This window comes from Panulirus ornatus, chromosome 2 (assembly GCF_036320965.1).
Source record: "Panulirus ornatus isolate Po-2019 chromosome 2, ASM3632096v1, whole genome shotgun sequence".
NCBI classification, from domain to species: Eukaryota; Metazoa; Arthropoda; class Malacostraca; order Decapoda; family Palinuridae; genus Panulirus; species Panulirus ornatus.
Genome location: NC_092225.1, coordinates 32,796,056 through 32,822,378, shown reverse-complemented (window position 1 = coordinate 32,822,378; position 26,323 = coordinate 32,796,056). Strand labels below are relative to the sequence as shown.

General features: G+C 43.0%; 1 protein-coding gene across 1 annotated transcript in view; it reads left to right on the top strand.

Moving 5' to 3' along the window:
- The window catches only part of LOC139756061 (E3 ubiquitin-protein ligase RNF19B-like), a 176,795-nt gene that overhangs the window by 124,547 nt on the left and 25,925 nt on the right, over positions 1-26,323 (top strand). Inside the window, exon 12 of the mRNA XM_071675061.1 lies at positions 16,518-16,668. Coding sequence (XP_071531162.1) covers positions 16,518-16,668 — 151 coding nt within the window. The remainder of the gene's footprint in view (positions 1-16,517; positions 16,669-26,323) is intronic.

Here is a 26,323-nt window from a genome sequence, read left to right as displayed (position 1 = left end):
CGACTTCCAAACATTCTTCAAGGCTCCCAGAATTTTCGCCCCCTCCCCCACCCTATGATTCACTTCCGCTTCCATGGTTCCATCCACTGCCAGATCCACTCCCAGATATCTAAAACACTTCACTTCCTCCAGCTTTTCTCCATTCAAACTTACCTCCCAATTTACTTGACCCTCAACCCTACTGTACCTAATAACCATGCTCTTATTCACATTTACTCTTAAATTTCTTCTTTCACACACTTTACCAAACTCAGTCACCAGCTTCTGCAGTTTCTTACATGAATCAGCCACCAGCGCTGTATCATCAGTGAACAACAACTGACTCACTTCCCAAGCTCTCTCATCCACAACAGACTGCATACTTGCCCCTCTTTCCAAAACTCTTGCATTCACCTCCCTAACAACCCCATCCATAAACAAATTAAACAACCATGGAGACATCACACACCCCTGCCGCAAACCTACATTCACTGAGAACCAATCACTTTCCTCTCTTCCTACACGAACACATGCCTTACATCCTCGATAAAAACTTTTCACTGCTTCTAACAACTTGCCTCCCACACCATATATTCTTCATACCTTCCACAGAGCATCTCTATCAATTCTATCATATGCCTTCTCCAGATCCATAAATGCTACATACAAATCCATTTGTTTTTCTAAGTATTTCTCGCATACATTCTTCAAAGCAAACACCTAATCCACACATCCTCTACCACTTCTGAAACCACACTGCTCTTCCCCAATCTGATGCTCTGTACATGCCTTCACCCTCTCAATCAATACCCTCCCATATAATTTACCAGGAATACTCAACAAACTTATACCTCTGTAATTTGAGCACTCACTCTTATCCCCTTTGCCTTTGTACAATGGCACTATGCACGCATTCCGCCAATCCTCAGGCACCTCACCATGAGTCATACATGCATTAAATAACCTTACCAACCAGTCAATAATACAGTCACCCCCTTTTTTAATAAATTCCACTGCAGTACCATCCAAACCTGCTGCCTTGCCGGCTATCATCTTCCGCAAAGCTTTCACTACCTCTTCTCTGTTTACCAAATCATTTTCCCTAACCCTCTCACTTTGCACACCACTTCGACCAAAACACCCTATATCTGCCACTCTATCTTCAAACACATTCAACAAACATTCAAAATACTCACTCCATCTCCTTCTCACATCACCACTACTTGTTATCACCTCCCCGTTTGTGCCCTTCACTGAAGTTCCCATTTGCTCCCTTGTCTTGCACCCTTTATTTACCTCCTTCCAGAACATCTTTTTATTCTCCCTAAAATTTAATGATACTCTCTCACCCCAACTCTCATTTGACCTATTTTCACTTCTTATGTGTGTGTATATATATATATATATATATATATTTTTTTTTTTTTATACTTTGTCGCTGTCTCCCGCGTTTGCGAGGTAGCGCAAGGAAACAGATGAAAGAAATGGCCCAACCCCCCCCATACACATGTATATACATACGTCCACACACGCAAATATACATACCTACACAGCTTTCCATGGTTTACCGCAGATGCTTCACATACCTTGATTCAATCCACTGACAGCACGTCAGCCCCGGTATACCACATCGCTCCAATTCACTCTATTCCTTGCCCTCCTTTCACCCTCCTGCATGTTCAGGCCCCGATCACACAAAATCTTTTTCACTCCATCTTTCCACCTCCAATTTGGTCTCCCTCTTCTCCTTGTTCCTTCCACCTCCGACACATATATCCTCTTGGTCAATCTTTCCTCACTCATCCTCTCCATGTGCCCAAACCACTTCAAAACACCCTCTTCTGCTCTCTCAACCACGCTCTTTTTATTTCCACACATCTCTCTTACCCTTACGTTACTCACTCGATCAAACCACCTCACACCACACATTGTCCTCAAACATCTCATTTCCAGCACCTCCATCCTCCTGCGCACAACTCTATCCATAGCCCACGCCTCGCAACCATACAACATTGTTGGAACCACTATTCCTTCAAACATACCCATTTTTGCTTTCCGAGATAATGTTCTCGACTTCCACACATTCTTCAAGGCCCCCAGAATTTTCGCCCCCTCCCCCACCCTATGATCCACTTCCACTTCCATGGTTCCATCCGCTGCCAGATCCACTCCCAGATATCTAAAACACTTCACTTCCTCCAGTTTTTCTCCATTCAAACTCACCTCCCAATTGACTTGACCCTCAACCCTACTGTACCTAATAACCTTGCTCTTATTCACATTTACTCTTAACTTTCTTCTTCCACACACTTTACCAAACTCAGTCACCAGCTTCTGCAGTTTCACACATGAATCCGCCACCAGCGCTGTGTCATCAGCGAACAACAACTGACTCACTTCCCAAGCTCTCTCATCCCCAACAGACTTCATACTTGCCCCTCTTTCCAAAACTCTTGCATTTACCTCCCTAACAACCCCATCCATAAACAAATTAAACAACCATGGAGACATCACACACCCCTGCCGCAAACCTACATTCACTGAGAACCAATCACTTTCCTCTCTTCCTACACGTACACATGCCTTACATCCTTGATAAAAACTTTTCACTGCCTCTAACAACTCTCCTTTTTTATACTTTGTCGCTGTCTCCCCTGGGGATAGGGGGTTAAGAATACTTCCCACGTATTCCCTGCGTGTCGTAGAAGGCGACTAAAAGGGAGGGAGCGGGGGGCTGGAAATCCTCCCCTCTTTTTTTTTTTTTTTTTAATTTTCCAAAAGAAGGAACAGAGGGGGGCCAGGTGAGGATATTCCAAAAAAGGCCCAGTCCTCTGTTCTTAACGCTACCTCGCTGACACGGGAAATGGCAATAGTTTAAAAGAAAAAGATATATATATATATATATATATATATATATATATATATATATATATATATATATATATATATATATTTCCTGGCAAATTATATGGGAGGGTATTGATTGAGAGGGTGAAGGCATGTACAGAGCATCAGATTGGGGAAGAGCAGTGTGGTTTCAGAAGTGGTAGAGGATGTGTGGATCAGGTGTTTGCTTTGAAGAATGTATGTGAGAAATACTTAGAAAAGCAAATGGATTTGTATGTAGCATTTATGGATCTGGAGAAGGCATATGATAGAGTTGATAGAGATGCTCTGTGGAAGGTATTAAGAATTTATGGTGTGGGAGGAAAGTTGTTAGAAGCAGTGAAAAGTTTTTATCGAGGATGTAAGGCATGTGTACGTGTAGGAAGAGAGGAAAGTGATTGGTTCTCAGTGAATGTAGGTTTGCGGCAGGGGTGTGTGATGTCTCCATGGTTGTTTAATTTGTTTATGGATGGGGTTGTTAGGGAGGTGAATGCAAGAGTTTTGGAAAGAGGGGCAAGTATGAAGTCTGCTGGGGATGAGAGAGCTTGGGAAGTGAGTCAGTTGTTGTTCGCTGCTGATACAGCGCTGGTGGCTGATTCATGTGAGAAACTACAGAAGCTGGTGACTGAGTTTGGTAAAGTGTGTGAAAGAAGAAAGTTAAGAGTAAATGTGAATAAGAGGAAGGTTATTAGGTACAGTAGGGTTGAGGGTCAAGTCAACTCGGAGGTGAGTTTGAATGGAGAAAAACTGGAGGAAGTAAAGTGTTTTAGATATCTGGGAGTGGATCTGGCAGCGGATGGAACCATGGAAGCGGAAGTGGATCATAGGGTGGGGGAGGGGGCGAAAATTCTGGGAGCCTTGAAGAATGTGTGGAAGTCGAGAACATTATCTCGGAGCAAAAATGGGTATGTTTGAAGGAATAGTGGTTCCAACAATGTTGTATGGTTGCGAGGCGTGGACTATGGATAGAGTTGTGCGCAGGAGGATGGATGTGCTGGAAATGAGATGTTTGAGGACAATGTGTGGTGTGAGGTGGTTTGATCGAGTAAGTAACGTAAGGGTAAGATAGATGTGTGGAAATAAAAAGAGCGTGGTTGAGAGAGCAGAGGAGGGTGTTTTGAAATGGTTTGGTCACATGGAGAGAATGAGTGAGGAAAGATTGACCAAGAGGATATATGTGTCGGAGGTGGAGGGAACGAGGAGAAGAGGGAGACCAAATTGGAGGTGGAAAGATGGAGTGAAAAAGATTTTGTGTGATCGGGGCCTGAACATGCAGGAGGGTGAAAGGAGGGCAAGGAATAGAGTGAGTTGGAGCGATGTGGTATACCGGGGTTGACGTGCTGTCAGTGGATTGAATCAGGGCACGTGAAGCGTCTGGGGTAAACCATGGAAAGCTGTGTAGGTATGTATATTTGCGTGTGTGGGCATATGTCTATACATGTGTATGGGGGTGGGTTGGGCCATTTCTTTCGTCTGTTTCCTTGCGCTACCTCGCAAACGCGGGAGACAGCGACAAAGCAAAAAAAAAAATATATATATATATATATATATATATATATATATATATATATATATATATATATATATTATCCCTGGGGATAGGGGAGAAAGAATACTTCCCACGTATTCCCTGCGTGTCGTAGAAGGCGACTAAAAGGGGAGGGAGCGGGGGGCTGGAAATCCTCCCCTCTGGTTTTTTTTTTTTTTTTTTAAATTTTCCAAAAGAAGGAACAGAGAATTCGGCCAGGTGAGGGTATTCCCTCAAAGGCCCAGTCCTCTGTTCTTAACGCTACCTTCGCTAATGCGGGAAATGGCGAATAGTTTGAAAGAAAAATATATATATATATATATATATATATATATATATATATATATATATATATATATATATATATATATATATATGCATTCCCTGGGGATAGGGGAGAAAGAATACTTCCCACGTATTCCCTGCATGTCATAGAAGGCGACTAAAGCGGAAGGGAGCGGGGGCTGGAAATCCTCCCCTCTCTCTTTTTTTTTTTTTTTTTCCCAAAAGAGGGAGCAGAGGAGGGGGCCAGGTGAGGATATTCCCTCAAAGGCCCAGTCCTCTGTTCTTAACGCTGCCTTGCTGTCGCGGGAAGTGGCGAATAGTATGAAAGAGAAAAAAAAAAAAATATGTATATATATGAACAAAAGTTTTGGTATACATGTGGGTGTGAGGCAGGGCTTTGTGATGTCACTGTGGGTTTTTGATATATATCTATATATATCTATATATGGATCTGGCAGCGGATGCAGGCGGAGGTGGATCGTGGGGTGGGGGGGGGCGAAAATCCTGGGAGCCTTGAAGAATGTGTGGTGGTCGAGAACGTTGTCTCGGAGGGCGGGGGTGGGTGTGTTTGAAGGAATGGTGGTTCCAACGATGTTGTATGGTTGCGAGGCGTGGGCTGTGGATGGAGTTGTGCGCAGGTAGATGGATGTGCTGGAAATGAGATGTTTGGGGACGGTGTGTGGTGTGAGGTGGTTTGGTCGAGTGAGTGACGTGGGGGTGGGGGAGGTGTGTGGAGGTGGGGGGAACGTGGTTGGGAGAGCAGAGGAGGGTGTTTTGGGGTGGTTTGGGCACATGGAGAGAGTGAGTGAGGAGAGATTGACCAGGGGGATGTGTGTGTCGGAGGTGGAGGGAACGAGGAGAGGTGGGAGACCGGATTGGAGGTGGAAGGATGGAGTGAGGGGGGTTTTGTGTGGTTGGGGCCTGAACATGCGGGAGGGTGAGGGAAGGGCGGGGAGTAGAATGAATTGGATCGATGTGGTGTGCTGGGGTTGGCGTGCTGTCAGTGGATTGAGTCGGCATGTGGGGCGTCTGGGGTGGACCATGGAGGGCTGTGTAGGTGTGTGTGTTTGCGTGTATGGACGTGTGTATGTGCATATGTATGGGGGTGGGTTGGGCCATTTATTTCGTCTGTTTCCTGGCGCTGCCTAGCAAACGCGGGAGACAGCGGCAAAGCAGAAAGAAAGAAAAAAAAATCTATATATATGGATATCCCTGGGGATAGGGGAGAAAGAATACTTCACACGTATTCCCTGCGTGTCGTAGAAGGCGACTTAAAGGGGAGGGAGCGGGTGGCTGGAAATCCTCCCCTCTCGTTTTTTTTTTTTTTTCAATTTTCCAAAAGAAGGAACAGAGAAGGGGGGCCAGGTGAGGATATCCCCTCAAAGGCCCAGTCCTCTGTTCTTAACGCTGCCTCGCTGGTGCGGGAAATGGCGAATAGTATGAAAGAAAGAAGGGTTGAGGGACAAGTCAATTGGTGGGTAAGCTTGAATGGAGAAAAACTGGAGGAAGTGAAGTGTTTTAGATATCTGGGAGTGGATTTGGCAGCAGATGGAACCATGGAAGCGGAAGTGAGTCACAGGGTGGGGAGGGGGCGAAAGTTCTGGGAGCATTAAAAAATGTGAGGAAAGCGAGAACATTATCTCGGAAAGGAAAAATGGTTATGTTTGAAGGAATAGTCGTTCCAACAATGTTTTATGGTTGCGAGGCATGGGCTATGAATAAAGTTGTGCAGAGGAGGGTGGATGTGTTGGAAATGAGATGTTTGAGGATAATATGTGGTGTGAGGTGGTTTGATCAAGTAAGTAATGAAAGTGTAAGAGAGATGTGTGGTAATAAAAAGAGTGTGGTTGAGAGAGCAGAAGAGGGTGTTTTGAAATGGTTTGGTCACATAGAGAGAATGAGTGAGGAAAGATTGACAGAGGATATATTTGTCAGAGGTGGAGGGAACGAGGAGAAGTGGGAGACCAAATTGAAGGTGGAGAGATGGAGTGAAAAAGATTTTGAGCGATCAGGGCCTGAACATGCAGGAAGGTGAAAGGAGTGCAAGGAATAGAGTGAATTGGAAGGATGTGATATACTGGGGCCAACGTGCTGTCATTGGATTGAATCAGGGCATGTGAAGCTTTTAGGGTAAACCATGGAAAGTTTTGTGGGGCCTGGATGTGGAAAGGGAGCTGTGGTTTTTCAGTGCATGGTACATGACAGCTAGAGACTGAGTGTGAACGAATGTGGCCTTTGTTTTCTTTTCCTAGCACTACCTCGTGTGCATGTGGGGAGGGAGGGTTGTTATTTCATGTGTGGTGGGGTGGCAATGGGAATGAATAAAGGCAGCAAGTATGAATTATGTACATGTCTATATTTGTATATGTCTGTGTATGTATATATATGTTAAAATTTATAGGTATGTATATGTGCATGTGTGGACCTGTATGTATATACATGTGTATGTGGGTAGGTTGGTATGTGGGTGGGTTGGGCCATTCTTTTGTCTGTTTCCTTGTGCTACCTCGCTAACACGGGAGACAGCGACAAAGTATAATAGTAAGAAAAAATATATCTATATATATATATATGTATATTTTTTTGGTGGAACAATGTTCCAACAATGTTGTATGGTTGCGAGGCGTGAGCTATGGATAGAGTTGTGCGCAGGAGAGTGGATGTGCTGGAAATAAGATGTTTGAGGACAGTATGTGGTGTGAGGTGGTTTGATCGAGTAAGTAATAATAGGGTAAGAGAGATGTGTGGTAATAAAAGAGGGTGGTTGAGAGAGCAGAAGAGGGTGTTTTGAAATGGTTTGGTCACATGGAGAGAATGAGTGAGGAAAGATTGCACAAGAGGATATATGTGTCTGAGGTGGAGGGAACGAGGGGAAGTGGGAGACCTAATTGGAGGTGGAAAGATGGAGTGAAAAAGATTTTGAGTGATCCTGAACATGAAGGAGGGTGAAAGGCTTGCAAGGAATAGAGTGAATTGGAATGATGTGGTATACCGGGGTCGACGTGCTGTCAATGGATTGAATCAGGGCATGTGAAGCGTCTGGGGTAAACCATGGAAAGCTGTGTAGGTATGTATATTTGCGTGTGTGGACGTATGTGTATACATGTGTATGGGGGTGGGTTGGGCTATTTCTTTCGTCTGTTTCCTTGCGCTACCTCGCAAATGCAGGGAGACAGCGGCAAAAAAAAAAAAAAAACTATCTAATTAGGTAATATGAAATTGAGAGAGTATGAAATTAGGTGAGGTTATCAGTTAATATGAAATTAAAAACTAACAAAATGTCAATAGTTAATTACAGTGCTGTGCAGAATTATTTAGTTTGCCATCACTGCTTTTTTCAGTGAAAATTGACACAAATTAAACACTAACTAATGGAACAAAATCTAAACAAAAAGAAATGGATGGGCTGTTTTTTTATTTCTGTAGCATGTAGGTTAGGTTATATGATCTTTTATTTTATTTCGACTAGGTTAGGAAAGTTATACAAAATGTACTTTATGCAGGTCCTTACATTCACACCTCAGACTAGGGTTTTTGAACTTTGAGTGTTTACTGGCCTTCATAGGAGTTAGATTAACATTGCTTTGGCATCCAGTTGTTATCCACATATGCACCAAACAGTTAAAACTGCATTAAGTACATCTTTCTTTTTCTTTCATACTATTCGCCATTTTCCGCGTTAGCAAGGTAGCGTTAAGAACAGAGGACTGGGCCTCTGAGGGAATGTCCTCACCTGGCCTCATTCTCTGTTCCTTCTTTTGGAAAATCAAAAAAAAAAAAAGAGAGGGGAGGATTTCCAGCCCCCCGCTCCCTCCCCTTTTAGTCGCCTTCTACGACACGCAGGGAATACGTGGGAAGTATTCTTTCTCCCCAATCCCCAGGGATAAATATATATATATATATATATATATATATATATATATATATATATATATATATATATATATATATATATATTTTTTTTTTATTATACTTTGTCGCTGTCTCCCGCGTTTGTGAGGTAGCGCAAGGAAACAGACGAAAGAAATGGCCCAACCCCCCCCATACACATTTATATACATACGTCCACACACGCAAATATACATACCTACACAGCTTTCCATGGCTTACCCCAGACGCTTCACATGCCTTGATTCAATCCACCAACAGCACGTCAACCCCGGTATACCACATCGCTCCAATTCACTCTATTCCTTGCCCTCCTTTCACCCTCCTGCATGTTCAGGCCCCGATCACACAAAATCTTTTTCACTCCATCTTTCCACCTCCAATTTGGTCTCCCTCTTCTTCTTGTTCCCTCCACCTCCGACACATATATCCTCTTGGTCAATCTTTCCTCACTCATCCTCTCCATGTGCCCAAACCACTTCAAAACACCCTCTTCTGCTCTCTCAACCATGCTCTTTTTATTTCCACACATCTCTCTTACCCTTACGTTACTCACTCGATCAAACCACCTCACACCACACATTGTCCTCAAACATCTCATTTCCAGCACATCCATCCTCCTGCTCACAACTCTATCCATAGCCCACGCCTCGCAACCATACAACATTGTTGGAACCACTATTCCTTCATACATACCCATTTTTGCTTTCCGAGATAATGTTCTCGACTTCCACACATTCTTCAAGGCCCCCAGAATTTTCGCCCCCTCCCCCACCCTATGATCCACTTCCGCTTCCATGGTTCCATCCGCTGCCAGATCCACTCCCAGATATCTAAAACACTTCACTTCCTCCAGTTTTTCTCCATTCAAACTCACCTCCCAATTGACTTGACCCTCAACCCTACTGTACCTAATAACCTTGCTCTTATTCACATTTACTCTTAACTTTCTTCTTCCACACACTTTACCAAACTCAGTCACCAGCTTCTGCAGTTTCTCACATGAATCAGCCACCAGCGCTGTATCATCAGCGAACAACAACTGACTCACTTCCCAAGCTCTCTCATCCCCAACAGACTTCATACTTGCCCCTCTTTCCAAAACTCTTGCATTTACCTCCCTAACAACCCCATCCATATATATATTATATATATATATATATATATATATATATTTTTTTTTTTTTTTATACTTTGTTGCTGTCTCCCGCGTTTGCGAGGTAGCGCAAGGAAACAGACGAAAGAAATGGCCCAACCCCCCCCCCCCATACACATGTATATACATACGTCCACACACGCAAATATACATACCTACACAGCTTTCCATGGTTTACCCCAGACGCTTCACATGCCCTGCTTCAATCCACTGACAGCACGTCAACCCCGGTATACCACATCGCTCCAATTCACTCTATTCCTTGCCCTCCTTTCACCCTCCTGCATGTTCAGGCCCCGATCACACAAAATCTTTTTCACTCCATCTTTCCACCTCCAATTTGGTCTCCCTCTTCTCCTTGTTCCCTCCACCTCCGACACATATATCCTCTTGGTCAATCTTTCCTCACTCATCCTCTCCATGTGCCCAAACCACTTCAAAACACCCTCTTCTGCTCTCTCAACCACGCTCTTTTTATTTCCACACATCTCTCTTACCCTTACGTTACTCACTCGATCAAACCACCTCACACCACACACTGTCCTCAAACATCTCATTTCCAGCACATCCATCCTCCTGCGCACCACTCTATCCATAGCCCACGCCTCGCAACCATACAACATTGTTGGAACCACTATTCCTTCAAACATACCCATTTTTGCTTTCCCAGATAATGTTCTCGACTTCCACACATTCTTCAAGGCTCCCAGGATTTTCGCCCCCTCCCCCACCCTATGATCCACTTCCGCTTCCATGGTTCCATCCGCTGCCAGATCCACTCCCAGATATCTAAAACACTTCACTTCCTCCAGTTTTTCTCCATTCAAACTCACCTCCCAATTGACTTGACCCTCAACCCTACTGTACCTAATAACCTTGCTCTTATTCACATTTACTCTTAACTTTCTTCTTCCACACACTTCCAAACTCAGTCACCAGCTTCTGCAGTTTCTCACATGAATCAGCCACCAGCGCTGTATCATCAGCGAACAACAACTGACTCACTTCCCAAGCTCTCTCATCCCCAACAGACTTCATACTTGCCCCTCTTTCCAAAACTCTTGCATTTACCTCCCTAACAACCCCATCCATAAACAAATTAAACAACCATGGAGACATCACACACCCCTGCCGCAAACCTACATTCACTGAGAACCAATCACTTTCCTCTCTTCCTACACGTACACATGCCTTACATCCTCGATAAAAACTTTTCACTGCTTCTAACAACTTTCCTCCCACACCATATATTCTTAATACCTTCCACAGAGCATCTCTATCAACTCTATCGTATGCCTTCTCCAGATCCATAAATGCTACATACAAATCCATTTGCTTTTCTAAGTATTTCTCACATACATTCTTCAAAGCAAACACCTGATCCACACATCCTCTACCACTTCTGAAACCACACTGCTCTTCCCCAATCTGATGCTCTGTACATGCCTTCACCCTCTCAATCAATACTCTCCCATATAATTTACCAGGAATACTCAACAAACTTATACCTCTGTAATTTGAGCACTCACTCTTATCCCCTTTGCCTTTGTACAATGGCACTATGCACGCATTCCGCCAATCCTCAGGCACCTCACCATGAGTCATACATACATTAAATAACGTTACCAACCAGTCAACAATACAGTCACCCCCTTTTTTAATAAATTCCACTGCAATACCATCCAAACCTGCTGCCTTGCCGGCTTTCATCTTCCACAAAGCTTTCACTACCTCTTCTCTGTTTACCAAATATACACACATATATACATAGATTTTTATCGAAGATGTAAGGCATGTATATGAGTAAGAAGAGAGGAAAGTGAGTGGTTCCCAGTGAATGTCAGTTTGCAGCAGGGGTGCGTGATGTTTCCATGGCTGTTTAATTTGTTTATGGATGGGGTTGTTAGGGAGGCGAATGCAAGAGTTTTGGGAAGAGGGGCAAGTATGCAGTTTGTTGTGGATAAGAGGGCTTGGGATGTGAGTCAGTTGTTGTTTGCTGATGATATAGCGCTGGTGGCTGATTCAGGTGAGAAACTGCAGAAGTTGGTGACTGAGTTTGGTAAAGTGTGTGAAAGAAGAAAGCTGAGAGTAAATGTGAATAACAGCAAGGTTATTAGGTTAAGTAGGGTTGAGGGACAAGCAAATTGGGAGGTAAGTTTGAATGGAGAAAAACTGGAAGTAGTGAGGCATTTTAGATATCTGGGAATGGATTTGGCAGCAGATGGAACCATGGAAGCAGAAGTGAGTCACATGGTGGGGGAAGGGGTAAAGGCTGTGGGAGCGTTGAAGAATGTGTGGAAGGTGAGAACGTTATCTCAGAGAGCAAAAATGGGTATGTTTGAAGGAATAGTGGTTCTAACAATGATATATGGTTGTAAGTCATGGGCTATGTATAGCATTGTGCAGAGGAGGGTGGATGTGTTGGAAGTGAGGTGTTTGAGGACAATTTGTGGTGTTAGGTGGTTAGATTGAGTAAATAATGAAAGGGTAAGAGAGATTGTGGTAATAAAAAGAGTGGTTGAGAAAGCAGAAGAGGGTGCATTGAAACGGCTTGGTCACATGGAGAGAATGAGTAAGGAAAGAACGACAAAAAGGATACATGTGTCTGAGGTGGAGGGAACGAGGAGAAGTGGGAGACCAAATTGGAGGCGGAAAGATGGAGCGAAAAAGATTTTGAGTGATCTGGGCCCGAACATACAGGAGGGTGAAAGGCATGCAAGGAATAGAGTGAATCGGAGCAGTGTGGCATACCAGGGTCGACGCGCTGTCAATGGACTGAACCAGGGCATGTGAAGCGTCTGGGGCAAACCATGGAAAGTTTTGTGGGGATTGGATGTGGAAAGGGAGCTGTAGTTTCGGTGCATTATACATGACAGCAAGAGACCGTGTGTGAACGAATGTAGCCCCCGTTGTCCTTTCCCAGCGCTACCTCATGCGCACACAGGGGCAAGGGGGTGCCATTTCATGTGTGGCGGGGTGGCAGTGGGAATGGATGAAGGCAGCATGTATGAATATGTACATGTGTATATATGCATATGTCTGTGTATGTTTATGTATGTATACGGTGAAATGTATAGGTATGTATTTGTGCCTGTGTGGGTGTTCATGCATATACATGAGTATGTGGGTGGGTTGGGCCACTCTTTCGTCCGTTTCCCCGCGCTACCCCGCTAACACAGGAGACAACAAAAAAGTATAATAATAATAATAAAATACATAAATATATAAGTTTTTATCGAGGATGTAAGGCATGTGTACGTGTAGGAAGAGAGGAAAGTGATTGGTTCTCAGTGAATGTAGGTTTGCGGCAGGGGTGTGTGATGTCTCCATGGTTGTTTAATTTGTTTATGGATGGGGTTGTAAAGGAGGTAAATGCAAGAGTCCTGGAAAGAGGGGCAAGTATGAAGTCTGTTGGGGATGAGAGAGCTTGGGAAGTGAGTCAATTGTTGTTCGCTGATGATACAGCGCTGGTGGCTGATTCATGTGAGAAACTGCAGAAGCTGGTGACTGAGTTTGGTAAAGTGTGTGGAAGAAGAAAGTTGAGAGTAAATGTGAATAAGAGCAAGGTTATTAGGTACAGTAGGGGTGAGGGTCAAGTCAATTGGGAGGTGAGTTTGAATGGAGAAAAACTGGAGGAAGTGAAGTGTTTTAGATATCTGGGAGTGGATCTGTCAGCGGATGGAACCATGGAAGCGGAAGTGGATCATAGGGTGGGGGAGGGGGCGAAAATTCTGGGAGCCTTGAAAAATGTGTGGAAGTCGAGAACATTATCTCGGAAAGCAAAAATGGGTATGTTTGAGGGAATAGTGGTTCCAACAATGCTGTATGGTTGCGAGGCGTGGGCTATGGATAGAGATGTGCGCAGGAGGATGGATGTGCTGGAAATGAGATGTTTGAGGACAATGTGTGGTGTGAGGTGGTTTGATCGAGTAAGTAACGTAAGGGTAAGAGAGATGTGTGGAAATAAAAAGAGCGTGGTTGAGAGAGCAGAAGAGGGTGTTTTGAAATGGTTTGGGCACATGGAGAGAATGAGTGAGGAGAGATTGACCAAGAGGATATATGTGTCGGAGGTGGAGGGAACGAGGAGAAGAGGGAGACCAAATTGGAGGTGGAAAGATGGAGTGAAAAAGATTTTGTGTGATCGGGGCCTGAACATGCAGGAGGGTGAAAGGAGGGCAAGAAATAGAGTGAATTGGAGTCATGTGGTATACAGGGGTTGACGTGCTGTCAGTGGATTGAAGCAAGGCATGTGAAGCGTCTGGGGTAAACCATGGAAAGCTGTGTAGGTATGTATATTTGCGTGTGTGGACGTGTGTATGTACATGTGTATGGGGGGGGGGGGGTTGGGCCATTTCTTTCGTCTGTTTCCTTGCGCTACCTCGCAAACGCGGGAGACAGCGACAAAGTATAAAAAAAAAAAAAAAAAAAAAAAAAAAAAAAAATAAGACTGTGTCTGTGTGATTACCTATTTGTAATTACCAATTTGTAAAGTAAAGGGAGGGGCTTTTACACCTGTAGAACCCAAACTTCACCATTCTTTATTATCAAACAACCTCTTAAATTTATGTATACTGTCCTCAGTAATCATGTCATCAGTCATTCTGTTCCATTCATCCGCCACTCTTATGTTGTGAAAGTATTTCTTTATATCCTTTTCAACAAGTTTCTTATCTAATTTCATATTATGTACCTGGGTGCTCTATCTCTAGATCTCTTAAGAGAAGACTTCAATGCCTACAATGTTGATCTCTTTTAAAACTTAAAGACCGTGATCAGGTCACCTCCTCATTCTTCTGTTCACCAAAGTGGATAAATTTTGAGCCTCCACCCTATCCCTCATAATTCTGGTACCATCTTTGTGCTCTCCTCTGAACCATATCTATTAGCTCATTATGCTAATTTTGTATCATGCATGCATTTGCAGGTCTTTCTACTTAAATCCACTCATGTGAGACATATATGAAAAAAAGATTGGACTGGTGTAAGCTTTAATATCATTAGAGTTACAAAGTGTTGTTTTTACACATTTGTAGTGTGAAGTCGATGATATTTGCACTATTTTTTGGTGTTGAAATAGGTTAGCATTGACTGCACCTGTCTGGCTTAGCAAACACTGAAGAATAGTTATTCCAGGCCAGGCCAAGCTAGGCTGTGTTTAGTTAGGACAGCATATGGATTAGATTGGGTAAGCATATAGTAGTAGATAAGGGTAGGGATAGAGTAGGTTTGGTAAGGTTAGGGTAGGTTAAAGTTAGGTGACATTTTTAGTTTTCTCTTTTAAAACTTTCCCTTCAGCCTTTCAAATCTCAAAATAACTCATTTGTACAAGAAATAACTATCATTTCTGAAACAAGCATTGAGTAGCAAAATAGGGTTGTAAGTTTAGTGGAAAAACATTAGCAATAAAAGTTAACTAATGAAACATTATTGAAGCAGGCAGGCTAAAGTCTATGACAAAAATGAAAACATTATCGAAGGCAGGCAGGCTAAAGTCAATGACAAAAATTAGAATATTATTGAAGAAGGCAGGCTAAAGGCTATAACGAAGACTTTCAGTTCAACACAAGAGTGTCCTCAATTTATGACGAATGGCTTGTGGCAGCATTGGACAAGCCTGTTCTAGTAATTAATATTCTAGTTATTCTTGTGGTACATAGAAATTTTTCACCAAGAGTTTTATTGGTTGCATGATCTTTTACCGTAAATTTTACCTCATCTGAAGGGTGACATTTTCTTCTTTTTGTAACTTTAAATCTTAATGGTTTATTTTCACTTCAGAACATATCTTTTCACTTTTCTTAAATCTATCATTGCTTAAATGACACAACTGAATTGTTTAAACCTCTGTAATTTTCCCAGGTTGCCACTGTTCTTACTACTTTCTTAGAAATTACTGAAAGTGAAGAAGAAAGGCCACATTTGGTCACACCTCATTCTTTAGCTGTCATATGTAATACTCTGAAACCACAGCTCCCTGTCCATAACCAGGTCCCACACACATTTCCATGGTTTCCCCCAGCCACTTCATATACCCTGGTTGAGTCCATTTTTGACAGCATGTCAACCCCTGTATACCACATCGTTCCATTTCACATGTCCCATGCATGCCTATGACGTTGCAGTATGTTCAGGCCCCAATCACTCAAAATCCTTCCATTTCCAATTTGGTTTTTCCCCTTTTCTTTGTTATGCCCACTTAAGGCACATATCCTCTTTGTCAACCTTCTCATTCATACTCTCCATATGTGCACACCATTTCAGCAAACATTCCTCAGCTCTCTCAACTAGACTCTTTTTTATATTTATTCCTCACTTCTCTTTTACACATTTATTACTTGATCAAACCACCTTACACCACATATTGCCCTCAAAGATTTAATTTCCAACACATCCACCCTCTTTTGCACATCCTCGTATGAAGCCCATGCCTTTCATCCATATAACACTCTTGGAACAACTGTACCTTCAAACATACCCATTTCTGCCTTCCCACAGAATGACCTCTCATTGCACACATTCTTCACTGTTCCCAGAACTTTGCCCCCTCACCCACCCTTCCATAGTTCCATTTGCTGCCTTGTCCACTCGCAAGTATCTAAAACACTTCATTTCCTCCAATTTCTCTCTATTCAAACTTACACCCCATCTAACCTGTCCCTGTACTTGTACATACATAAATTTTCTATGTAATCATAGTTGAATCATCAAGTGAGACAAGTACTACAAAGTCCCAGATAAAGCTAATGTGTAAGCAACCTATTTGTAACTGAAACCAGTTTCCCCCCCCCCCTCCAGGTTGGAAGTCCATGTGGATATTGCTCATGGAGCCCGGTCAACAGCCAGTGGAGAAACTGCTTCTCTAGCTATATCAGAAAGGTCAACACATACTTTAGACACAGAAAATGCCTCTATTCGAGGACTTGCTGGCTCATTACTTCAGTACAAGGTCGGTGATGGATTTGTTGTGTTTGATATTAAAATTTAAGATTAACAGACAAGACCTTGACATTGTTATAGATTCTTGGGAAATGATTTGAAATATGTGTGTGTGTGTGTGTGTGTTTATACAGGTGCTCCCGTCTTACAATGGTTCGACTTATGATTTTTCGACTTTATTATGGTGCAATAGTGGTACACATTCTGCAGAAACCTTACTTTGTATTTTGAATTTTTACCTTTTCCTGGGCTAGCAATATGCAGTATGATGCTCTCGTGATGCTGTGCAGTGCCAGTGAGCCGCAGTTTCCATTCAGCAATGCGGTCACGAGTGTAAACAACCATTACTCTACAGTGTACTGTGTTGTTAGTGTTTTTTGGGATTTTGTGTTTGCATCCCATCATGTTTACAAAATGCCCATCTGTGTCTCCTGCTTCTGGTGAGAAGAGGAAGGCAATTACTCTTGAGATGAAATTAAAGATGATTGCTTAGCATGAAGGCGGCAAGTCAGTAAAGGCCATTGCATGAGTTAGGACTTGCGCAACCAACAATCTCGACCATATTAAAGGATAAGAAGCTTATCATGTGGATGAAAGACCAGATACAGAAGCACATACCGCTTAGCCTGTTGACAATTCTGACTAAGGCAAGAAGTCTTTACGATACGCTAAAATGTGGTGCAGTTGATTATACATATATGCAGATGTTTACAGGGTTATGAGTGGTTCCAGCGCTTCAAAAGCATCATAATTTTCATAATGTGAAAGTTAGTGGTGAAGCAACAAGTGCTGATATTGAAGGTGCCGAAGCTTTTAAGGAAGAGCTCCATATAATTGTAGATAAGAAATGTAAGTGAGTGTGAACGAATGGGGCCCTTGTTGTCTTATCCTAGCACTACCTCGCACACGTGAGGGGGGAGGGGGATGTTATTCCATGTGTGGCAAGGTGGCGATGGGAAATGAATAAAGGCAGACAGTGTGAATTGTGTGCATGTGTATATATGTATGTGTCTGTGTGTGTATATATATGTGTACATTTAGATGTATGGGTATGTATATTTGCGTGTGTGGATGTGTATGTATATACATGTGTATGGGGGTGGGTTGGGCCATTTCTTTCGTCTGTTTCCTTGCGCTACCTCGCAAACGCGGGAGACAGCGACAAAGCAAAATAGAAAAATTAAAAAAATATATATATATATATATATATATATATATATATATATATATATATTTTTTTTTTTTTTTTTTTTTTTTTTTTTTTTATACTTTGTCGCTGTCTCCCGCGTTTGCGAGGTAGCGCAAGGAAACAGACGAAAGAAATGGCCCAACCCCCCCCCCCATACACATGTACATACACACGTCCACACACGCAAATATACATACCTACACAGCTTTTCATGGTTTACCCCAGACGCTTCACATGCCTTGCTTCAATCCACTGACAGCACGTCAACCCCTGTATACCACATGACTCCAATTCACTCTATTTCTTGCCCTCCTTTCACCCTCCTGCATGTTCAGGCCCCGATCACACAAAATCTTTTTCACTCCATCTTTCCACCTCCAATTTGGTCTCCCTCTTCTCCTCGTTCCCTCCACCTCCGACACATATATCACATATATATATATATATTTTTTTTTTTTTTTTTTTTTTTTTTGCTTTGTCGCTGTCTCCCGTGTTTGCGAGGTAGCGCAAGGAAACAGACGAAAGAAATGGCCCAGCCCACCCCCATACACATGTATATACATACATCCACACACGCAAATATACATACCTACACAGCTTTCCATGGTTTACCCCAGACGCTTCACATGCCTTGATTCAATCCACTGACAGCACGTCAACCCTGGTATACCACATCGCTCCAATTCACTCTATTCCTTGCCCTCCTTTCACCCTCCTGCATGTTCAGGCCCCGATCACACAAAATCTTCTTCACTCCATCTTTCCACCTCCAATTTGGTCTCCCTCTTCTCCTCGTTCCCTCCACCTCCGACACATATATCCTCTTGGTCAATCTTTCCTCACTCATTCTCTCCATGTGCCCAGACCATTTCAAAACACCCTCTTCTGCTCTCTCAACCACGCTCTTTTTATTTCCACACATCTCTCTTACCCTTACGTTACTTACTCGATCAAACCACCTCACACCACACATTGTCCTCAAACATCTCATTTCCAGCACATCCATCCTCCTGCGCACCACTCTATCCATAGCCCACGCCTCGCAACCATACAACATTGTTGGAACCACTATTCCTTCAAACATACCCATTTTTGCTTTCCGAGATAATGTTCTCGACTTCCACACATTCTTCAAGGCTCCCAGAATTTTCGCCCCCTCCCCCACCCTATGATCCACTTCCGCTTCCATGGTTCCATCCGCTGCCAGATCCACTCCCAGATATCTAAAACACTTCACTTCCTCCAGTTTTTCTCCATTCAAACTCACCTCCCAATTGACTTGACCCTCAACCCTACTGTACCTAATAACCTTCCTCTTATTCACATTTACTCTTAACTTTCTTCTTTCACACACTATACCAACCAGTCAACAATACAATCACCCCCTTTTTTAATAAATTTAATTTTGATAAATTTAATAGAGTTGATAGAGATGCTCTGTGGAAGGTACTAAGAATATATGGTGTGGGAGGCAAGTTGTTAGAAGCAGTGAAAAGTTTTTTCGAGAATGTAAGGCATGTGTACGTGTAAGAAGAGAGGAAAGTGATTGGTTCTCAGTGAATGTAGGTTTGCGGCAGGGGTGTGCGATGTCTCCATGGTTGTTTAATTTGTTTATGGATGGGGTTGTTAGGGAGGTGAATGCAAGAGTTTTGGAAAGAGGGGCAAGTATGAAGTCTGTTGTGGATGAGAGAGCTTGGGAAGTGAGTCAGTAGTTGTTTGCTGATGATACAGCGCTGGTGGTTGATTCATGTGAGAAACTGCAGAAGCTGGTGACTGAGTTTGGTAAAGTGTGTGAAAGAAGAAAGTTAAGAGTAAATGTGAATAAGAGCAAGATTATTAGGTACAGTAGGGTTGAGGGTCAAGTCAATTGGGAGGTAAGTTTGAATGGAGAAAAACTGGAGGAAGTAAAGTGTTTTAGATATCTGGGAGTGGATCTGGCAGTGGATGGAACCATGGAAGTGGAAGTGAATCATAGGGTGGGGGAGGGGGCCAAAATCCTGGGAGCCTTGAAGAATGTGTGGAAGTCGAGAACATTATCTCTGAAAGCAAAAATGGGTATGTTTGAAGGAATAGTGGTTCCAGCAATGTTGTATGGTTGCGAGGCGTGGGCTATGGATAGAGTTGTGCGCAGGAGGGTGGATGTGCTGGAAATGAGATGTTTGAGGACAATATGTGGTGTGAGGTGGTTGGATCGAGTAAGTAATGTAAGGGTGGGAGAGATGTGTGGGAATAAAAAGAGCGTGGTTGAGAGAGCAGAAGAGGGTGTATTGAAATGGTTTGGGCATATGGAGAGAATGAGTGAGGAAAGATGGACCAAGAGGATATATGTGTCGGAGGTGGAGGGAACGAGGAGAAGAGGGAGACCAAATTGGAGGTGGAAAGAAGGAGTGAAAAAGATTTTGTGTGATTGGGGCCTGAACATGCAGGAGGGTGAAAGGTGGGCAAGGAATAGAGTGAATTGGATCGATGTGGTATACCGGGGTCGACGTGCTGTCAATGGATTGAATCAGGGCATGTGAAGAATCTGGGGTAAACCATGGAAAGTTGTGTGGGGCCTGGATATGGAAAGGGAGCTGTGGTTTTGGGCATTATTACATGACAGCTAGAGACTGAGTGTGAACGAATGGGGCCTTTGTTGTCTTTTCCTAGTGCTATCTCGCACGCATGAGGGGGAGGGGGATGTTATTCCATGTGTGGCGAGGTGGCGATGGGAATAAATAAAGGCAAATAGTATGAATTATGTACATGTGTCTATATGTATATGTCTGTGTGTGTATATATATGTGTACATTGAGATGTATAGTTATGTATATTTGCGTGTGTGGACGTGTATGTATATACATGTGTATGGGGTTGGGTTGGGCCATTTCTTTTGTCTGTTTCCTTTCGCTACCTCGCAAATGCGGGAGACAGCGACAAAGCAAAATAATAAAAAAAAAATTGTTTATTTTTATTTTGCTTTGTCGCTGTCTCCCGCGTTAGCGAGGTAGCGAAAGGAAACAGACGGAAGAATGGCCCAACCCACACACAGACACATGTATATACATACACGTCCACACACGCAAATATACATACCTATACATCTCAATGTACACATATATATACACACACAGACATATACATATATACACATGTACATAATTCATACTGTCTGCCTTTATTTATTCCCATCGCCACCTCACCACACATGGAATAACAACCCCCTCCCCCCTCATGTGTGCGAGGTAGCGCTAGGAAAAGACAATAACGGCCCCATTCTTTCACACTCAGTCTCTAGCTGTCATGTAAGCACCGAAACCACAGCTCCCTTTCCACATCCAGGCCCCACACAACTTTCCATGGTTTACCCCAGATGCTTCACATGCCCTGGTTCAATCCATTGACAGCACGTCGACCCCGGTATAACACATCGTTCCAATTCACTCTGTTCCTTGCACGCCTTTCGCCCTCCTGCATGTTCAGGCCCCGATCACTCAAAATCTTTTTCACTCTATCTTTCCATCTCCAATTTGGTCTCCCACTTCTCCTCGTTCCCTCCACCTCTGACACATATATCCTCTTGGTCAATCATTCCACACTCATTCTCTCCACGTGACCAAACCGTTTCAAAACACCCTCTTCTGCTCTCTCAACCACACTCTTTTTATTTCCACACATCTCTCTTACCCTTACATTACTTACTCAATCAAACCACCTCTTACCACATATTGTCCTCAAACATCTCATTTCCAGCACATCCACCCTCCTGCGCACAACTCTATCCATAGCCCATGCCTCGCAGCCATACAACATTGTTGGAACCACTATTCCTTCAAACATACCCATTTTTGCTTTCCGAGATAATGTTCTCGACTTCCAAACATTCTTTAAGGCTCCCAGGATTTTCACCCGCTACCCTACCCCATGATTCACTTCCGCTTCCATGGTTCCATCCGCTGCCAGATCCACTCCCAGATATCTAAAACACTTTACTTCCTCCAGTTTTTCTCCATTCAAACTTACCTCCCAATTGACTTGACCCTCAACCCTTCTGTACCTAATAACCTTGCTCTTATTCACATTTACTCTTAACTATCCTCTTTCACACACTTTACCAAACTCAGTCACCAGCTTCTGCAGTTTCTCACATGAATCAGCCACCAGCACTGTATCATCAGCAAACAACAACTGACTCACTTCCCAAGCTCTCTCATCCACAACAGACTGCATAATTGCCCCTCTTTCCAAAACTCTTGCATTCACCTCCCTAACAACCCCATCCATAAACAAATTAAACAACCATGGAGACATCGCACACCCCTGCTGCAAAGCTACATTCACTGAGAACCAATCACTTTCCTCTCTCCCTACACGTACACATGCCTTACATCCCCGATAAAAACTTTTCACTGCTTCTAACAACTTGCTTCCCACACCATATATTCTTAATTCCTTCCACAGAGCATCTCTATTAACTCTTATCATATGCCTTCTCCAGATCCATAAATGCTACATACAAATCCATTTGCTTTTCTAAGTATTTCTCACATACATTCTTCAAAGCAAACACCTGATCCACACATCCTCTTTCCCAATCTGATGCTCTGTACATGCCTTCACCCTCTCAATCAATACCCTCCCATATAATTTATCAGGAATACTCAACAAACTTATACCTATGTAATTTGAGCACTCACTCTTATCCCATTTGCCTTTGTACAATGGCACTATGCAAGCATTCTGCCAATCCTCAGGCACCTCACCATGAATCATACATACATTAAATAACCTTACCAACCAGTCAACAATACAGTCACCCCCTTTTTTATTAAATTCCACTGCAATACCATCCAAACCTGCTGCCTTGCCGGCTTTCATCTTCCACAAAGCCTTTACCACCTCTTTATCACCTCTTCTCTGTTTACCAAATCATCTTCCCTAACCCTCTCACTTTGCACACCACCTCAACCAAAACACCCTATATCTGCCACTCTATCATCAAACACATTCAACAAACCTTCAAAATACTCAATCCATCTCCTTCTCACATCACCACTACTTATCACCTCCCCATTAGCCCCCTTCACTGAAGTTCCCATTTGCTCCCTTGTCTTACGCACTTTATTTACCTCCTTCCAAAACATCTTTTTATACTCCCTAAGATTTAATGATACTCTCTCACCCCAACTCTCATTTGCCCTCTTTTTCACCTCTTGCACCTTTCTCTTGACGTCCTGCCTCTTTCTTTTATACATCTCCCACTCATTTGCATTTTTTCCCTGCAAAAATCGTCCAAATGCCCCTCTCTTCTCTTTCACTAATAATCTTACTTCTTCATCTGACCACTCACTACTCTTTCTAATCAACCCACATCCCATGCTTCTCATGCCACAAGCATCTTTTGCACAAGCCATCACTGCTTCCTTAAATACATCCCATTCCCCCCCAACTCCCCTTACCTCCTTTGTTCTCACCTTTATCCATTCTGTACTTAGTCTCTCCTGGTACTTCCTCACACAAGTCTCCTTCCCAAGCTCACTTACTCTCACCACTCTCTTCACCCCAACATTCTCTCTTCTTTTCTGAAAACCCCTACAAATCTTCACCTTTGCCTCCACAAGATGATGATCAGACATCCCTCCAGTTGCACCTCTCAGCACATTGACATCCAAAAGCCTCTCTTTCGCGCGCCTATCAATTAACACATAATCCAATAACGCTCTCTGTCCATCTATCCTACTTACATAGGTATAATTATGTATATCTCGCTTCTTAAACCAGGTATTCCCAATCACCAATCCTTTTTCAGCACATAAATCTACAATCTGTATATATATATATATATATATATATATATATATATATATATATATATATATATATACAGACACAATTGAAAAATGTGAAGGAAAATAGTGAAATTGGAGAAAAATGTAGCTTAGACATTGAAGCTTATTGATACAGTGGTTAAATTGATGAGAACTGCTATTGACGTTTGTGTAAATAAATTATACATTTCCTTTTTTCCATAGCCAGAGGTTGAACCATTATGTGACATTCCTTTTTTTCATTCATTTCAAGCTAGAAGTTTCAGTTTTCTAAATTGTTTCTTACATTTCTCATATGTATATATATATGTGTGTGTGTGTGCGTGTGTGTGTGTGTGTGTGTGTGTGTGTATGTATATATATATGTATATTATCCCTGGGGATAGGGGTGAAAGAATACTTCCCACGTATTCCTCGCGTGTCGTAGAAAGCGACTAGAGGGGACGGGAGCGGGGGGCCAGAAATCCTCCCCTCCTTGTATTAACTTTCTAAAATGGGAAACAGAAGGAGTCACGCGGGGAGTGCTCATCCTCCTCGAAGGCTCAGAGTGGGGTGCCTAAATGTGTGTGGATGTAACCAAGATGTGAAAAAAGGAGAGATAGGTAGTATGTTTGAGGAAAGTAACCTGGATGTTTTGGCTCTGAGTGAAACGAAGCTCAAGGGTAAAGGGGAAGAGTGGTTTGGGAATGTCTCGGGAGTAAAGTCAGGGGTTAGTGAGAGGACAAGAGCAAGGGAAGGAGTAGCAATACTCCTGAAACAGGAGTTGTGGGAGTATGTGATAGAGTGTAAGAAAGTAAATTCTCGATTAATATGGGTAAAACTGAAAGTTGATGGAGAGAGGTGGGTGATTATTGGTGCATATGCACCTGGGCATGAGAAGAAAGATCAAGAGAGGCAAGTGTTTTGGGAGCAGCTAAATGAGTGTGTTAGTGGTTTTGATGCACGAGACCGGGTCATAGTGATGGGTGATTTGAATGCAAAGGTGAGTAATGTGGCAGTTGAGGGAATAATTGGTATACATGGGGTGTTCAGTGTTGTAAATGGAAATGGTGAAGAGCTTGTAGATTTATGTGCTGAAAAAGGACTGATGATTGGGAATACCTGGTTTAAAAAGCGAGATATACATAAGTATACTTATGTAAGTAGGAGAGATGGCCAGAGAGCGTTATTGGATTACGTGTTAATTGACAGGCGTGCGAAAGAGAGACTTTTGGATGTTAATGTGCTGAGAGGTGCAACTGGAGGGATGTCTGATCATTACCTTGTGGAGGCTAAGGTGAAGATTTGTATGGGTTTTCAGAAAAGAAGAGTGAATGTTGGGGTGAAGAGGGTGGTGAGAGTAAGTGAGCTTGAGAAGGAGACCTGTGTGAGGAAGTACCAGGAGAGACTGAGTACAGAATGGAAAAAGGTGAGAACAATGGAAGTAAGGGGAGTGGGGGAGGAATGGGATGTATTTAGGGAATCAGTGATGGATTGCGCAAAAGATGCTTGTGGCATGAGAAGAGTGGGAGGTGGGTTGATTAGAAAGGGTAGTGAGTGGTGGGATGAAGAAGTAAGAGTATTAGTGAAAGAGAAGAGAGAGGCATTTGGACGATTTTTGCAGGGAAAAAATGCAATTGAGTGGGAGATGTATAAAAGAAAGAGACAGGAGGTCAAGAGAAAGGTGCAAGAGGTGAAAAAAAGGGCAAATGAGAGTTGGGGTGAGAGAGTATCATTAAATTTTAGGGAGAATAAAAAGATGTTCTGGAAGGAGGTAAATAAAGTGCATAAGACAAGGGAGCAAATGGGAACTTCAGTGAAGGGTGCAAATGGGGAGGTGATAACAAGTAGTGGTGATGTGAGAAGGAGATGGAGTGAGTATTTTGAAGGTTTGTTGAATGTGTTTGATGATAGAGTGGCAGATATAGGGTGTTTTGGTCGAGGTGGTGTGCAAAGTGAGAGGGTTAGGGAAAATGATTTGGTAAACAGAGAAGAGGTAGTGAAAGCTTTGCGGAAGATGAAAGCCGGCAAGGCAGCAGGTTTGGATGGTATTGCAGTGGAATTTATTAAAAAAGGGGGTGACTGTATTGTTGACTGGTTGGTAAGGTTATTTAATGTATGTATGACTCATGGTGAGGTGCCTGAGGATTGGCGGAATGCATGCAGGGTGCCATTGTACAACGGCAAAGGGGATAAGAGTGAGTGCTCAAATTACAGAGGTATAAGTTTGTTGATACAGCGCTGGTGGCGGATTCATGTGAGAAACTGCAGAAGCTGGTGACGGAGTTTGGTAAAGTGTGTGGAAGAAGAAAGTTAAGAGTAAATGTGAATAAGAGCAAGGTTATTAGGTACAGTAGGGTTGAGGGTCAAGTCAATTGGGAGGTGAGTTTGAATGGAGAAAAACTGGAGGAAGTGAAGTGTTTTAGATATCTGGGAGTGGATCTGTCAGCGGATGGAACCATGGAAGCGGAAGTGGATCATAGGGTGGGGGAGGGGGCGAAAATTTTGGGAGCCTTGAAAAATGTGTGGAAGTCGAGAACATTATCCCGGAAAGCAAAAATGGGTATGTTTGAAGGAATAGTGGTTCCAACAATGTTGTATGGTTGCGAGGCGTGGGCTATGGATAGAGTTGTGCGCAGGAGGATGGATGTGCTGGAAATGAGATGTTTGAGGACAATGTGTGGTGTGAG